At 51.1% G+C, this 15,143-nt stretch overlaps 7 protein-coding genes across 7 annotated transcripts; 6 read left to right on the top strand and 1 right to left on the bottom strand.

The window, feature by feature from the left end:
* Window positions 1-1,651: 1,651 nt before the first annotated feature.
* A1O9_10740 (uncharacterized protein) lies at window positions 1,652-2,257 on the top strand (the record flags this gene model as incomplete). Its single annotated transcript, XM_013400428.1, has 2 exons — window positions 1,652-1,892; window positions 1,953-2,257. 2 exons carry the CDS (start codon window positions 1,652-1,654, stop codon window positions 2,255-2,257), a joined length of 546 nt encoding a protein of 181 aa, XP_013255882.1.
* Window positions 2,258-4,077: 1,820 nt separating this feature from the next.
* On the top strand, window positions 4,078-4,987 carry A1O9_10739 (uncharacterized protein; the record flags this gene model as incomplete). Its single annotated transcript, XM_013400427.1, has 2 exons — window positions 4,078-4,374; window positions 4,442-4,987. 2 exons carry the CDS (start codon window positions 4,078-4,080, stop codon window positions 4,985-4,987), a joined length of 843 nt encoding a protein of 280 aa, XP_013255881.1.
* A 471-nt stretch (window positions 4,988-5,458) lies between these two features.
* Window positions 5,459-7,233, top strand: A1O9_10738 (tRNA-dihydrouridine synthase 1; the record flags this gene model as incomplete). The annotated part of the gene is made up of 2 exons (XM_013400426.1): window positions 5,459-5,584; window positions 5,644-7,233. The coding sequence occupies 2 exons, from the start codon at window positions 5,459-5,461 to the stop codon at window positions 7,231-7,233; spliced, it is 1,716 nt and encodes a 571-aa protein (XP_013255880.1).
* Window positions 7,234-7,586: 353 nt separating this feature from the next.
* Window positions 7,587-9,350, bottom strand: A1O9_10737 (uncharacterized protein; the record flags this gene model as incomplete). Its single annotated transcript, XM_013400425.1, has 2 exons — window positions 7,587-9,019; window positions 9,194-9,350. Coding segments are annotated over 2 exons (1,590 nt in total), but the record flags the coding sequence as incomplete, so codon positions are not given.
* A 2,518-nt stretch (window positions 9,351-11,868) lies between these two features.
* On the top strand, window positions 11,869-12,309 carry A1O9_10736 (uncharacterized protein; the record flags this gene model as incomplete). Its single annotated transcript, XM_013400424.1, has 1 exon — window positions 11,869-12,309. A coding segment is annotated over one exon (195 nt), but the record flags the coding sequence as incomplete, so codon positions are not given.
* A 105-nt stretch (window positions 12,310-12,414) lies between these two features.
* A1O9_10735 (uncharacterized protein) lies at window positions 12,415-13,280 on the top strand (the record flags this gene model as incomplete). The annotated part of the gene is made up of 2 exons (XM_013400423.1): window positions 12,415-12,493; window positions 12,562-13,280. 2 exons carry the CDS (start codon window positions 12,415-12,417, stop codon window positions 13,278-13,280), a joined length of 798 nt encoding a protein of 265 aa, XP_013255877.1.
* Window positions 13,281-13,527: 247 nt separating this feature from the next.
* Window positions 13,528-14,639, top strand: A1O9_10734 (uncharacterized protein; the record flags this gene model as incomplete). The annotated part of the gene is made up of 2 exons (XM_013400422.1): window positions 13,528-13,600; window positions 13,675-14,639. 2 exons carry the CDS (start codon window positions 13,528-13,530, stop codon window positions 14,637-14,639), a joined length of 1,038 nt encoding a protein of 345 aa, XP_013255876.1.
* Between the last annotated feature and the right edge of the window lie 504 nt (window positions 14,640-15,143).

Below are 15,143 nucleotides of genomic sequence, written 5' to 3'. Positions count from 1 at the left end.
GTACCTGGTCCTATCTTTCTCATTGTCTGACGTTGTAGGGCAAGGGATGGATGGGCCTTTTCTTTATCGGCTGTGGTTCCACTTCCCGCAACGACCGCAGTAAGATGCATTGACACCTGGGCTCGTAAGGCGTTCCGGTTTATTTTGACGCATACCACACAACATCGTAGACTGGCTTATTTTGTTGAATTGCTGGCTTGATGCCTCCTTTCTCCGATCTTTTTTTTATTTATTTTTTTTTAGCTTGGCTCTGGCAGAAATTACAGTTGATCGACAACAGAAACATTCGGTTCATACTCCTTTGGTGAATAACGGGCTATCCTCAGGCGTCTTGACACTGGGCTTGCCTACTATCATACAATCACGTTTTCAAAGCATCCTGCTTCTTGCGCTACCATGCCACTTTTTCACTTCTGTCACCTGACTGACTTCTGTTACTCCTCATTGTCTAGCAGCTTGAGCATGATTTAGGCTGTCTCACAGAAGAGGCATGTACGCTTGCGACCTTGCTGCTGACTAGGTCCCAGCTCCACAACTACGAAGTGCTCGGAAACAGACGATGCCCGTGGGCCGTTCGATCGAATTCTCCGTATGTGTGCCTAGATGATCAGAGTCAATACATAGTATAGTGTCGTCATACGGGATACCGCAGAATCATGGTTGCTACCTCCGATTCGGCGATTCATAGCACCTGACCCACTAGATTGAGAAATTTGCAAAAAAAAAAGCACTACGCTTTGATCAACGCCACCAGCTTCATTTGGATTGTATTCCGCAGACAGGACGAGCATGACAGCGAGCGTCCTGAATGAAATAGTTTTGTCTGAGGATGATGTGGCACGAATCGACAGGCCCACAGTCTCACTCTGGCAAGGGCAAGGTGTGGTGATCAGACAGCACCACTATTCCTCCACCAGCTTTGTGCGATGCAGTTTGTATCATGGCAAAAATACTTTGTTTGGATACTTCAATTGTCTACTCTATGCTAGCTCATTGAACACGGACCGCCCTGATTATAAGGGTTTCCTGATTGGCAGGTGTGGATTTCATAGGCTGCCTTATTATCGTGCCCTGGCCACATCCCGTGTTGGAATTATCTTTAACTAATGATAATATAAAGTTACTGACTGACTAACCAGGTGATTTAGTTGGCACATTCAAAACGTTCCTGCAGTAGCATCCTCCATCAAGATGACTCTCCATGAGTCAAGTCTATCATTCTTAATTTCACCAAGAAGATACTCTGCACCAAATACTCGTTCATTATGTTCCAATGAAGATAAATGACATCAATGCAGTTGCACTTTACTGAGCTAAAGATCCGTAGGCGCGACATCAGTGAGTCATCCTTGTCATCCTTGTTTCCACCCAGGCAGTGCCATTGACTAGTGGGATTCCGATGAAATCTGCGCCACAGGTTCGAGAATGCATAAATGCAGGGCGGAAAGGAGCAGAATTGAACCCGCGACCAAACGTAATACTCTCAAACCGTACGCGAGCTTTTCGTGTACGACATCCAAGTATTATATCACGTGCCTATCATCGGGCACTCAGGCCACACAAGCCGAGATCTTCCTGGATTCTGATTAAAGGAGAATCATCCATCATACCCGAACGACAACAAACTCGCAACTTGCTGACTGCAAGATCCATGGCGGAGACCGAGGGACATACCTCACGCTTACCGGAAATTGCTTCGGATAGTATCAGCCGTTTGAGGGTGATTGCAGAGAGCCACCTCCAAGAGATTGATCAAGAAAATCAGCAGGCGGACATGGAGGAGTCCAAAAAAGTCCGAGATTTCGAACGTTACACTAAACGGAGGCGCGGGAAGGATGGCAACGTGCCCAATTCAAACAGCACACCGACCCCGAAAATGAGATCCGCCCAAGGTATGTGCAATAACCATGTTGCATAGTCAAAGTTTCCTCGTGTGCTGATATGTCCAATAGATGTTCTCCACCGTCTTCAATGGGACGGAGATCTTGACATTTCCCGGTTTAAGGTTGGCTATCTCGAGAGATTTGACGGAATCAAGGAGACACCCGCAAGCAATTGGGTCACAGAGGTCACAGACGAGGAATGGATCCCGCAGCATCGTATTAAATACTTCAAACGCGTGGACCCAAGTGGAGGATCCGAGGTTGTTGTCTGGGACAGGGACCAGCGGATCGACACAATATTTGGCAGTGGCATGAGTAGCCTGGCAGGAAACAATGTCCGCTCCGAAGAGGGTGGTGTGGAGTTGACAAGATGAGTGCTCCACTGATGATGCCTTCGCATTTATCAGCATATTCCGTGGTCAGAAGCATATGAGAAGGACTGTGGGCATGAGCCTGAGTTTATCGGCCCTGCAAATTGATTGAGCATGGATCGGCGTTGACCACTTTGAAATTCAGAAATCCTGGACATTCCAGGAAACCAGAAGGAGTAATTTGTCACCGATGCGATGCAGGGACGCCGTCGGCTGTCTGCCTTTCAAACACATGATTGCCCCATCCCGTTACTTGTAACGAAGGGGATCATAACTGCGACAGCTTCGAAGGCGCACAAGTTGGTCCTCACTGCCGCCGCAGAAAACATGATAAAGCTTCACAGGTGCTTCTTCTGCTCTCCACGAAGGCAACAGGCGTCTTCTTCCTGCTTCAACAGAACCGCTTCGAAATGAGACCCTCGAGACTGGTAGTTTCTGGCCTGGCCACCTCGGCGGCCATTCTGGCGTCCCCTCTTGATCCGTTTCCGTGCAACCAAGAAGAGATGGCATCAACTCATGCACCAACGAATGCGACCGCTACGGCATCAATCACAATATCATGGACATCTGTGATCTCAGTGGTCGCAACAGAACGTCCACCTGAGGCAACGTCTGGTCCTAACACCTGTGGGGTGCGTTCCTCGATTCATACTTCCCTTGAAGTGAGCCGCTAAGATGTGTCCAGGTATTTGCCTGTATTAATCGTCTATGGGAAAACCCTTGTATGCACCGTTTTCCCAAGTCTGGCGAGTGCTTGACCTTCACTGGATCGTGGGTATGTATGACTTGTGCTCATTGATACGGGGTGGAGTAAGCAAAGAGATTATGTGTCAAGGCTTGATCGTTCGCGAAGCTAGATAGAACTGACGTACATGTTCCCTTAGAACCAGTCACTCAGCGCTCTTGGGCCAGATGATGGTTGTACGTGTGCCTTTTACACGTGAGTCTCTTTTTAGAAGCCGTCATATTTCTTTCTCCTCAAAATCCTCCAACTCTGCGCAGGAATTTCCATTGAAAACAGAGGCTAACAGCTGGATGGACGTGCAGAGATGACATATGCAAGCACCATATCGAATTCTCCAATGGGACAGATTTGACATTGAGAAAGCCCGGTGTTGCTGACGCAATGGCCTTCAAAGGACTCAATGATGCTGTTGGGAGCATGAAGTGTGTGCTTGACGTGTCAGCCCTCTAATAGTCATTCATATGCCGTGGAAAGCGAGTGCGAGGAATCGGAGATCTGTCTCGCAGGGATTGTCATAGGACTTTAGGAATGTCGTGATCGCGAACCTACCTGACTGGCACCTCGATTTGGATCTTTTGCTACACTATTCTCCGTGTCTCTCACATGGCAGTAACTTTAGAACATCTGCCTATTGGTGAAGTTCGCCAGTGAAGCATGGACATTTGGATAAGCATTTGATTGGGGCCTACAGTCGAATCGGACACTTTATTCGCCGAATGAATGTCTCCGTTGCGAGATGGGAAAATGAATTACTAGTTGGAGAGTTTCTTAGTCTCGGGCACATAATGGTTCACGGCCCAAGAATACTTCATGCTGAAAACAATATCATTTCATTTGGACTCGGAGACTATGAATTATGCGCTTGAGATATTTTTGAAGATCCGCGAACCTGCTTGGAGGGGTTCTACGGACACATTCAAGTTTTCTCCACAGACAGGGTTGTATGGTAGGCTACCAGCTCCCAGACAATAGATTTATAAATCGCCTGTGGGTGTGTCGATCCTAAAAACTGCATCCTACTCAATTGTCTTGTTTTGAAATACCGAAAAGAGCACCAGGCAACTCAAGAGAAGTCGACATGGCGTTTTTCAAGAAACTCCGACCACAGGCGGCCAACCTAATGGGCCCTTTCGCCGAACAGCTTCTGCGTCAAGCTCAATTTCCACCTTCAGCTGATACAAGCCTCAAGGTATTGGATAATGCATGCGGTGCAGGCACTGTGACGGATAAGATCATGGGGTCACTTACGGAGGAGCAAAAGGCAAGGCTGTTCCTCACCTGCGCAGACATTTCAGATATGATGATCGACGGTGTGAAGGAGCATATTGCTGCATCGGGCTGGAAACAGGTGGAAGCCATCAAAGCGGACGCGCAGGTAAGGTGTAACCTTGGCTTGTTTCTCTTGATCAGGTCAGCATGAGCGTTGCTAAACCAGACGTCAGGACACAAAATTTCCAACATCATCATTCTCACATATATTCTTCAGCTTCGGGCCTATGCTTCTCCCCGACCCGTTTGCAGGTCTGCGAGAATGTTATCGTATCCTTCAACCAGGCGGTACGCTCGCCTTCACCACCTGGCAGAAGGTGCCGTGGTGTGAGGACTTCCGCGCAGGGCTTGCCACGAACCCAGAGATTCCACCGCTGCCCGAGGACTCCGTGCTGATCAAAGCATATGCAAATACGGACGAGCCCTGGGACAACGTCACGGACGTCAAGGCACATTTTCAGATGCACGGCTTCGAGGACATTAAGGTGGAGGCCGCCTGGAACACCAGCCGCATTGATTCCATAGACGCCATCCGTGAAATGATTCCTTACTCCCTCAACAAGTCTATCGAGAAATTTTGGACCAAGGAGCAGATTGAGAAATATGAGAAGATTGCTGGGGATGCGGCTGTGGACTATGTCGCGAAGAAATACAATGGCGGTCCCGTGCTGTGGGATTGGACAGCGATTATCGCAACGGGCAAAAAGCCTCTTGCATAGAACATACTCTGTGATGTTATATAGCACCAGTTGGTAGATATACTGTTGCCGTGCGCTCACATATGGAAGTTGGGAAGATCAATCATTGTCGCTGACTAGCGAGTTGTGAGATGGATTTGAGATGGCGTAGTAGCGCAGTGCAGAACATAAATACAGTACGTCATCTATGGACTGTACCTATATGGGGCTGATTAGATTAGATTTTATTAGATGAAGCCTACGGCGAAACATTGGCGCATTCCGAACACAACTTTTTCTGGTCTTCAACTCACTCCAGAACCATCAACTTGGTTACAACCACAAAGCGAGGCCGCTAGCATACGATGATACTTCTTTGTGATATCACCAGGCGGTGAACTGCTCCCTCGGACTTCCAGGCTTGGGCAACTAGTCTTCATGTTCAGGAACACTGTTGTCGCGACCTCGAACATCTTTCAGCACATTCGAAGAGAGTCTTTCTTCTCAAGAGCAATGGCGCAAGCGATGGCGAACGGCGAAGGCCACACTTCTGCTGGCAAGCTAACAGGCAGAGCATTCTATGAGAGCATCGGTAGCCCCAGGATGGTCGTCGCGCCTATGGTCGATCGCTCAGAGTTCGTCCGTCCTCCCTCCATACCACGAACGCTCCTTTCGAACGTATATTGACACTTCTCCAGGCATGGAGACTCCTCACGCGGTCCTACCTTGATGAAGAGCGATCAAAATCACTGCTGGCTTATTCGCCAATGATTCATGCTCGTCTCTTTGCAGACAACCCCAAGTTCAGAGATCAATTCTTTCAGCCTACGAGAGAAGGATTGGCTTCAAAGGAGAAATCTTCTGCGGCTGCATGGCTCGATGGGAACCCAGTGATCGATAGACCTTTGTTCGTGCAGTTCTGTGCGAATAAACCTGATGAGTTGCTAGATGCAGCGCAGTATGTGGCTCCGTATTGCGACGCGGTGGACTTGAACTTGGGATGTCCCCAAGGGATCGCAAGGGCTGGCCATTATGGCGCCTTCTTGCAGGAGGATTGGGATACGATTTACAAATTGATCAACAAGCTACACCATGAACTACGAGTCCCTGTGACTGCGAAGATGAGGGTTCTGGAAACGCGGGAGAAGACGTTGGACTACGCAAAAATGATTCTTTCTGCAGGGGCAAGCATTCTCACTGTTCACGGGCGGCGGAGAGAGCAGAAGGGACATAATACCGGCGTAGCAGACTGGAAGATGATACGATATCTGAGAGACAACCTGCCACCAGAAACAGTCCTCTTTGCCAATGGAAACATCTTGAACTCGAGCGATCTAGAAACCTGCCTTGCTGCAACAGGAGCTGATGGTATCATGAGCGCAGAAGGAAACCTGTCAGATCCAACCATCTTCGCCAAACCACCCACAGAGTACAATCCCAGGGAGTACTGGTACGGGCCAGAGGAAGATGGTAGAAATGGCTATCGGATTGACGCAGTGTTTCGCAGGTATCTGGATATCATCTACAAATACAGTCTTGAAAAAGATCCACCCAACCGTCCACCGTTGTACATCACCAGCGATTCTACCAAGCCTGATTTTTCGCATCGCCTCCCTCCACAGGATGGTTCTGACCAAGAAGGCCAACCAAAGAAAACCAAGAAACGAAAAGGGGAAGCCAATTCCCGGTTGCACAATGACCCAAGTATCAAATACATGCAGGGCCACCTCTTCCAGTTGCTGAGACCTATGCTGTCGATTCATACTGACATTCGAGATGCTCTGGCAAAGACTAGGTTGGGGGATTTCGATTCTTTCGAGCGCATTCTGGCCATGGTGGAGCAGGCGATAGCGCAAGGGATGGATGACTACAGCTCCCACCAGCAGCAGCGTCATCGTCATTCTGTGCCAGACTCTTCGCCGGCTGGGCAGTTGCCTGCTCCTGCGGCTGTTGCCTTTGGGTCCGAACTGACAGCAACGGAAAAGGTAATCGCCGCCTACAAGCGCCCTTGGTGGGTCTGCCAACCGCACATCAGGCCATTACCCGAAGACGCCATTAGAATTGGAGCATTGACACTCACCAAGAAGAAAAAGGAAAAGAGCAAGGAGATCTCACAAGTAACAGTAGAAACCTCTGAGTTTGATGTGAAAGCCATCCAGAGAACTGACGAACCTGATGCTGATGACAATCGCCAACAGCGACGTCCTAGTATCAACGGCGAGTCGAATCCGAGCTCGGCCTTTTCAACGTCGACGGAAGTCCCAAAAGCCCCATTGGTCTGTGGCTAGGATCGATCAAGTCCGACTTGTTCACAAATGACATGGATGAGATCTACAACGAAAGAGGAACTGAACAAGATAGGTTTTTTGTTTTTGTTTTTGTTTTTGTGATTTTCTATCTATGTGGCTTCCACTTGATCAGAATCAAGGAGCAGGTCGCTCGCTCTGTCGACGACAATGTTTCTCGGATCTCTCCCGTCCTGTCCTGGCTCAATATGGCCGGCCCTTAGTTTTCTGCCTCCTCCGTCCCCACTGAAGGGTTCGTCCTGGCTCACAATGGCCGGCCCCGCTTAGTCATCTCCGCCCTTACTGGTCCTGGCTTCTTTGTCTTTGTCCTCTGAGTCGGACTCGAGTTTGCCTTCTTTGTCGGAGTCTTCTTCCTCGCGACGGCGCTTGACACCTTTCTGAACAGCTTCCACGGCCGCCTTGGCTCGTTTCTCCTTCCTCTCCACCTTGGCAAAGTATGCTTCATCTGGCCTGACTTTGAAGCGTTCGACAATGGATCTGGTGCGACTGCGCTGAGTCATCAGAGCAGATGGCTCGCGGTTTCGTCGGGGTTCAGAAGAGCCGGCCTGCATCGTGCCTGCAAACTTGTCATTCATCCGCCTGGTCCATTCGACCTTCTTGTCCATCACGACTTTGAGTGGCAGTAGCTGGTCTTCTGTCTTGTTGGGGTTGCTTCGAAGTTGCTCTTGGAGCAGCTCTTCGGACAAGGCATAAAGGAAATCCAGCTCTTCCGGCAGCCATCGCTGGGCTTGCTCGCGGGTCTGAAGGCCGGTGGCCCGTTGGATATTCTGGCGGCGCCAATTGTTGAGCCAGTGCAAGTGTTGCTGGTTGTTCCAGTCGAAGTCGACGAGCTTGCTGGTGTCTGGGTTGGGATAGTGGCCATGGGCCTGCTCCGAGAAATTGACATCGGGCCATCTGAAGGTTTCTTGTCGTTCAAACCGATTGAACCAGTATCTGCCGCGAGAGATGTACTCGATGAGAAACTTCTGGTCGTTTCTCATTCCTTTCTTGGCTGTAGTACGTGTGGAATTGACCATGAAGCCGTGTGGTCGCTTGCGCTTCTGCTTGAGCAATGAAGGGCCGACTTCTGAATCTGATGAGCTGCTTGAACCTTGCTCTCCACTTAGCACCTCGAACGCTTCTGGCTCGGCGGCCCATCCTTGTTCTCTCGCAGTCGACATGGTTGACTCTCTGCTTGGCAGTGGTAGAGGTCTCAGGTTAACATCCATTCTTACGCCACCATATGGGGCAACGGCCGCGGGGGCTTCCACTGGGAGAATGCCGTGAGTATACCACCGTGAGACTGTGGCGACGAGGTTCCAGTTTCTCTTCTGCAATGCCACTCTCAATGAGTACCAGTCATTGCGCCCCGTGAGGTTGACGAGCTCAGCCAGTCGCTCGTTCTGCTGCATGGCTGAGATTTGTTGAGCGACAGGCGCGATCTCCCGCTGTACTGGGATTCTCATCTGGTCGTAGGTACGAGCCAGGCCTGTCCTCGCATGCTGCAGTGTTGTGAAGCTTGTGGATGCCTGAGTGAGGTCCCAGTTGTGTTGGTGCAACAACAACACGGCCTCTGCAGGGCTCATCACGCCCCTCTCCCCCGTCCTCTCCTCGAGGTGAAGTCTCAACGCAAGAGCCGCGTCGCGGCGCTCTTGCTCGAAGTTGTCGTTGAATGGGATGAGCACTTCACCCCTCTTCTCGCCCTTGGCACTCATGGCTGTCTCCGCTTTGCTCGCTTGAGTGCCGCTGCTTTCTTGTCCGGGAGCAGCTGCCCATCCTGAAGCGGCTCCTTCTGATGCTCTCAGACGAAGCACACCTCTAGAGGATGTGTTTGGCACAGCTGCTCCCGCTGGGCTTGGTACTGGTGAAGGGGCTTGAGTGCGGGTATTTGGGTTTCTGAATCTGAGGAAGATTTGTCCTCTGCTGTTCTGTGATTCAGACCCAAAGCCACGCACCTCAGCACGCAAGGCAGCAGGGCGAGGAGAAGGAGGAGGGGGAGGGGGACGGCCAATCAAAGCAGCACGCCCTGCTCTCCACGCGGCAACGGCGTTCTCAAGATTCCAGTTTGCTTGCTCCAAGTACGTCCCCATCAGGGAACGACCGGCCACACCTGGGTAGATGCGTGCTCTGAATGTATCTATGAGAGCCAGTTGCTCAGGGTAGCTTGGTGCGCTTTGCGCTGTGGATCTGGTTAGCTTGGTTTGCCTGAGGCGGGGTTGGAATGAGATCGGTTGGAATGGGGATTTACCTTGACTGCCCACCTCTTGGGCGCCTCTGTTTCTTCTTGGAATCATTGTGCTGCTTTGACGTTCTAGGGGAAAGAGAGAGAGAACAAGAAAGCAAGAAAGGAACGCAATGCTGTTGATGATTGTTGTTGATGGCAAGAGAAGAAAGCAGAGGAGGGGGGAAGAGAGACCGAGAGACCAAAACTAAATGTGCGAGTGCGTGTGCGCTAACGCAAGCTGCCTGTGACGCCCATTCACTGTACAGTCGTGAAGTGCACGTCGATGTGAATGGGAGGCACCGAGAACATCAGAGACGGAGGGCGAGGCAAAGCCGACGAGCTGAGGCAGTCCAGGACCTCGCAGTCTCAGTCGTACCGAGTGTGAGGCAGATTTTTGTCAGACTGCCACTGTTCGACACCCCGTTAGCCATCTGCTCTGTTTTCAAATCGATCATGTTGGTATCATACCTTCTCGCCTCCATGCCATTGTTCAGCCTCGAGCCTGCCAAGCCCCATATCACGTGGACCTGGGGGCTTTGATGGTGTTGGTGGACCAACACCAGCAGCGAGGTTGTTCTCGACCCCGGGCCACGGGAGCTTAGGGTGGGCTGTGAGAGCTGCAGCGAGCCTCCGTCGTGGCCTAGGAGACCGGACTCTATCAGAGATGTCAGTGTCAGTATCAAAAGGCGATCGGATCAGGTAGGTCCGAGATCCGCTGGGTGGATGAGACATCGTACCTCGATGCTGTTATGGCCGCTTTACCACTTTTTTGTCTGAGTGCGGCTCAATGAACCGCAACCCTCACAGTCCTGTTTTCACGTCTATCAGCTCGGTCCTCAAAGGTTTGAGGCAAGACGCAAAAGGAAGAAGCCGAAAGGCAAAGAGAGCGAACACAGACATACCCTTTGTCTCACGCACACACACTCGCACAAGGAAAGAGCTCTGCCCATGTCCTTCCGAGGACATGGGAGAGACACTGACCACCGTCAGCGGAGCTGTTTGATTATATATATTGGGAGAAGAAAAGAAAGAAAGAAAGAAAGAGGAAGGTTGGGGTGGGGAGCAGATATTTATAGGCAAGGGATCGTGGGCTAGTGAGCTAGCAGTGCGTGCAAACTCGCCGAGGCAAGAGGCAAACTCACTGTTCAAAACGTGCCAAGCTCGTTGTCGAGCAAGTGCTGGAAGCAATGAGTCGCTTCCGGCTGTTTCTGCTTGCTGGGTGAAGTGTTTGCGGCTTGTGGAGATGTTTGGACGCGGCTGAAACGTTGCGGCTCGGACATGACTGGGCGCGGACAGCACGGCATAAGACATGTGAGACGTCCAAGGACAAAAGGTCACTGCAGAAAATGCACACGCCACACTTCTGCAGGAAGGAAATCAGGAAGCGATCGAGCCGGACACTAGTTTGCGAATGATACTTTGGATTCTTTCCTTGGGGTGGAAGAGGTCTTTATATACTCATGGACCTATGGACCCTCGCCCCGACCCTCCCCTAGCTTTCACACTGTAGTGCAGCCTTGCCGAGACTTTCCGCTATTTGCCGAGCACGCCGAGAAACAGGACAAATCGGAGGCTCGGCCGGCGGAGAAGGGTTCAAAGGGGTCTGAATCAGGATACAGTGGTGAGAAGAGTCTGGATCAGGGCTTAGGAAGGGTCAAAGGGAGTTTAAGTTAGGTCAGTGGAAGGGTTCAAAGTGCCATGAATCCGCGCATGCAAAGGGCCCAAAGGGGTGTGGGACGGAGCACAGAAAAGGGTTCACGAAAAGGGAACCCCATGCTGTGAAAGGGCCAGCTTTTCGCGGTTTGCGTTGAAGCATGTGAGGGGCCTGGGCCGCTCGGCCAGCATACAAGGGCCCAAAGGAGTCCCCTTCAAGGCTCAGGAAGAGCTCAAAAAGAGACCAAGGCACACTTGATATTGTGAACAGGAAGACCGGCTTGCTGCGGCTTCTTTATTCAAACATGCAGAAACCGGGCTCGGAGGAAAGAGGCCCAGAAGGATCCTAAATCAGCTCAACTAAAGGGCTCATGACATCTAAAGGACCCAAATAGGGATCAAGCGACGCTCCATTCTGTGGAAATGCCAGCTCGATACGGTTTCCTTCATGGAGCGCATGTGAACGGCCCGGCCTGACTGTCAAATGCAGAAACAATTGAAGCCTTTCTTGTCCACGGCCTCTGCCACTGGGTTTCACTTTGGATATACATCGTGCGTCCGGAATCTATGCACATCCAGATCAATAATCTCTTACCGGCTTAGAACCACAGCAAACACTTATGTGTGCGGCACAGTCTGAATGGTAGCTGGCCCAAGGTCAATCCAGCCTTGGCAGCTGAGGTTGGTGGCCTTCGTTTATCAGTCCAGTAGTCGAGCTCTCGTATTCGTTCCGTCTGGATGGGTATATCTATGCAAAACTGTCCCCCACCTCAAATCTTCAAGCAAAAGCTGAAAAAATGGAAAAGCTGACGCCTCTGATATCCAACGTGTCCATTGTGGAACCGTGGGAACACAAGCCGCGCAAAAGAACAGCTACAACACCTTATCCCTCGAATACCTGTCGAGTGTTCAACAGAAGGAAACAGTGCTGGAGAGTCTTTATTAGCAGACTTTAGCAGGTCGCCATCACCTCAGCCCTCTGTGCTGTATTAGCTAGTCTTTATGTATACTACTCACGAAAGGAGATTCTTAAGTCCACCGACGTACAAGCCTTCAATGTGCTAAACATAGGTCTATCGCTACTACTCGGTGCACAACACAGCTCTGCATTCAAGGGTTTCGGCCAAAACATTCAGTGGCAGCTCCTCTCGTCGCGATACTTTGATCTAAAGCAGTTTGATATGGTCATGAGGTGTGAAAGCACGATTACCAGCACATAGTTGCTGTGTGCGGGTCGAAAGAAAGGCCAGAAACTTCCGACTCAGGTCCAATGGTACTGTGCGGTCTCCCTAATCTTGAATCTCACTATGCAGGTTATTGTGGCCATACTTGGGTTGATTGTTGCTCCTGGGGTTTCGGATGTCTCTCTTTATGTTTCAGAACAAGGTATGGAAGCCTTGCTCTTTCGAGAACTACTACTTTCTAATTATCTTGCTGAACACATACCTCAATAGGTAAGGTGTCCGTCACGGACTTTTCCGAGGTACAGTTCAAACCCAACAGTCCTGTGGCTGCATTCGTATCCAGTGGTAGCACGCAAGAGATGATTTCCAATGCGTACGGGCGCGTAGGCGAAGCTACGATTCAATGGATTGAGGATCCAACACAGGCCGAATTAGAGAAATGTCCCGAGGACCTTTTCTTCCAAAAGCGGCCTACTGAGGACCTTGGTACCTGGCAATCATTGATTTTCCTCCTCGACTATGCCACAGACGAGTCTTTAGAGACCCGGTCTACGAGACTTGCAACATCTACCACAATCTGCGATCCACCCAAAACTTCCACTTTCATTACGGAAAGTGGATTACTGATTGACGAGGGAGATGGCACTCATAATTTTTGGCTATGGAGCGGACTACGATCCCGGACTATCGCGACTTGGGCTGCCCAAGAAGACTCTGACTGCGGTCCACGCTGCACGAATGTCAGAGCACTTGTGCCCATTTCGGGCTTCAACGCTACCGATCCAGAGCACGCGAGAATTGAGCGCAGACTTTACATATTGATTCAGCAGGCGGCCGCAACGTCGCACTTCGAATTAGCACCTAGATGGTATGGAACTGGATGTGCCAAAGTGTTGCATGCAGGAGTAAGACGTCGTCCTCGAGGCGGTGGAATCCATGGAAGGAGGGAAGGAGCCAAAGTCACATGTGTCGGATCGCCGTTTCCGTGAGACAGGACCATTCGACCTACGCTAAACCCTTCCCGGCTGGTGCGGCCTTGGCATCGGTCTGAGCACAACCACACTCGTATCGACAAAGGCGTGGTGCCTCCTGCGGTGCAGCAATATGTATCCCACGAAGCGATGCTAGTGCCATTTTGACGGCCTCATAGCGCTCCAAGCTATGATTATTGAGTAGCAGCTACCTGGCGAGCTCGCCGGCCCTTCCTACGATCAAAGAGTAGCGGAATGACGAATAATGGATAACCGGGGTAGTGAAACCGGTGAGTCTGGCGCCAGTGACTCAGACACACTGTCGAAGGAGACTCAAGGTATGCTGTGAAAGCCTGGAGCCTGGAGCCTGGAGCCTGGTGTGATCTCGAACAACATGCTCATGATAGCCTAGACTTCTTCAGATCACATCTCAGGAAATTCGAATACTCGGATCCTAGATCTATGTTCCCGCCACGAAGATCTCCCCGCTTCGCAACCTCTCCTACGGCCCATGGGAGCGGCGTGGTCCCTGGGTCTGCTTCCGACCCCCGATCCAGTTCAAAGCGACGGCGACAAAGCTCAAATGCTGCTGAGACCGGCACAAGTAGAGAACAAGCGAGCATCCATTTACCCACGCCTGAGGCTGCAGCTCCAAGGCCAAAGAAGAAGCGGAGTACGACCAAGGACCGATCTGCAAAAGACCCACATAACCCTGTCAGCAACCTCGTGGATAGTCTGCGCCCTGGGCTAACGCTGGTGATGATCGGGCTCAATCCTGGACTCATGACAGCCGCAACTGGGCATGCCTATGCGCATCCATCAAATCGGTTCTGGCATATCCTTCATGCCAGTGGGATCACGCCGAAGAAGCACTTGCCTCCTGAGACGAGGGATTTGATGGACCTGTATCAGATTGGGAACACCAACATTTGCGCTCGGCCCACGCGAAGTGGTGATGGCTTGACAAGGCAAGAGATGCAAGAAGGTGCTGCTATTCTTGATAAGAAGATTGCCGAATTCCGTCCGCAAGCAGCGGTGATCGTGGGCAAGAGTATTTGGGAGGCAATCTGGATAATGAAGAAAGGAGAGCACAGGTTCAAAGATCCCAGCTTCCATTGGGGGTGGCAGGATGAAGAAATGCAGCTGGGAAGGGTCTTGGCTGGCAAAGACGTATTATGGCCCGGTGCGAAGACATTCGTAGCCACTTCCACCAGTGGTTTGGCAGCTACATTGACGCCGGCGGAGAAACTTGAGATCTGGACACCGTTGGGGGAATGGATGACGGCAAAGCGCAAGGAAGCTGAGTCGTCAATCGATCATGCCGCTTCGTTTACTGAGCGGCCATCTCGGACCGGCTGCGGGTCCAATTCGGCCTAGTCGTACAGGCCGAGCTCCCTGATTAGCGTGTGGAGGCTCGCGCATCGCGTCGCCTCGCTTAACTTGGGGAGAGTCATCTCAGTCAAAGGTGGTCTGGTGCTAATAAATAAGCCACATTACCCATTCATTACCTTAGATTTATCCCGAGTACGGGAGCTGAATATTCAAGGACCCAATTTAAACCTAATTGCAGACGATGTTGACGGTTATAGTGGCGTGATTCCAAGAAGTCGGCTTACCGTCGGGGAAAGATTGTCACAACTCGTGCAACTGCGACTACAACTGAACCACTGAACATTGAGTGGGACCTCCTCTGCCAAGCCAACCGCTGAAGGCTGTTCTCTACAAAGTATGTGCCCGGTGCCCGGTGCCCGGTGCCGGGTGGTCAGTAGGTCACATGTATTGGGTGTCTCCTCCCTTCGAGGACAGGGATTACTTCGTATAGCTCCTGGAGGTATATCCGGAGGGCTTACCTGAACACATGTGGCAGGGACGAGAAAACCT

This window comes from Exophiala aquamarina (genome assembly GCF_000709125.1).
Source record: "Exophiala aquamarina CBS 119918 chromosome Unknown aczIA-supercont1.14, whole genome shotgun sequence".
Classification (NCBI taxonomy): domain Eukaryota; kingdom Fungi; phylum Ascomycota; class Eurotiomycetes; order Chaetothyriales; family Herpotrichiellaceae; genus Exophiala; species Exophiala aquamarina.
Note: the sequence above shows the minus strand (reverse complement) of the source record. Positions and strands in the feature narration are given on the sequence as shown.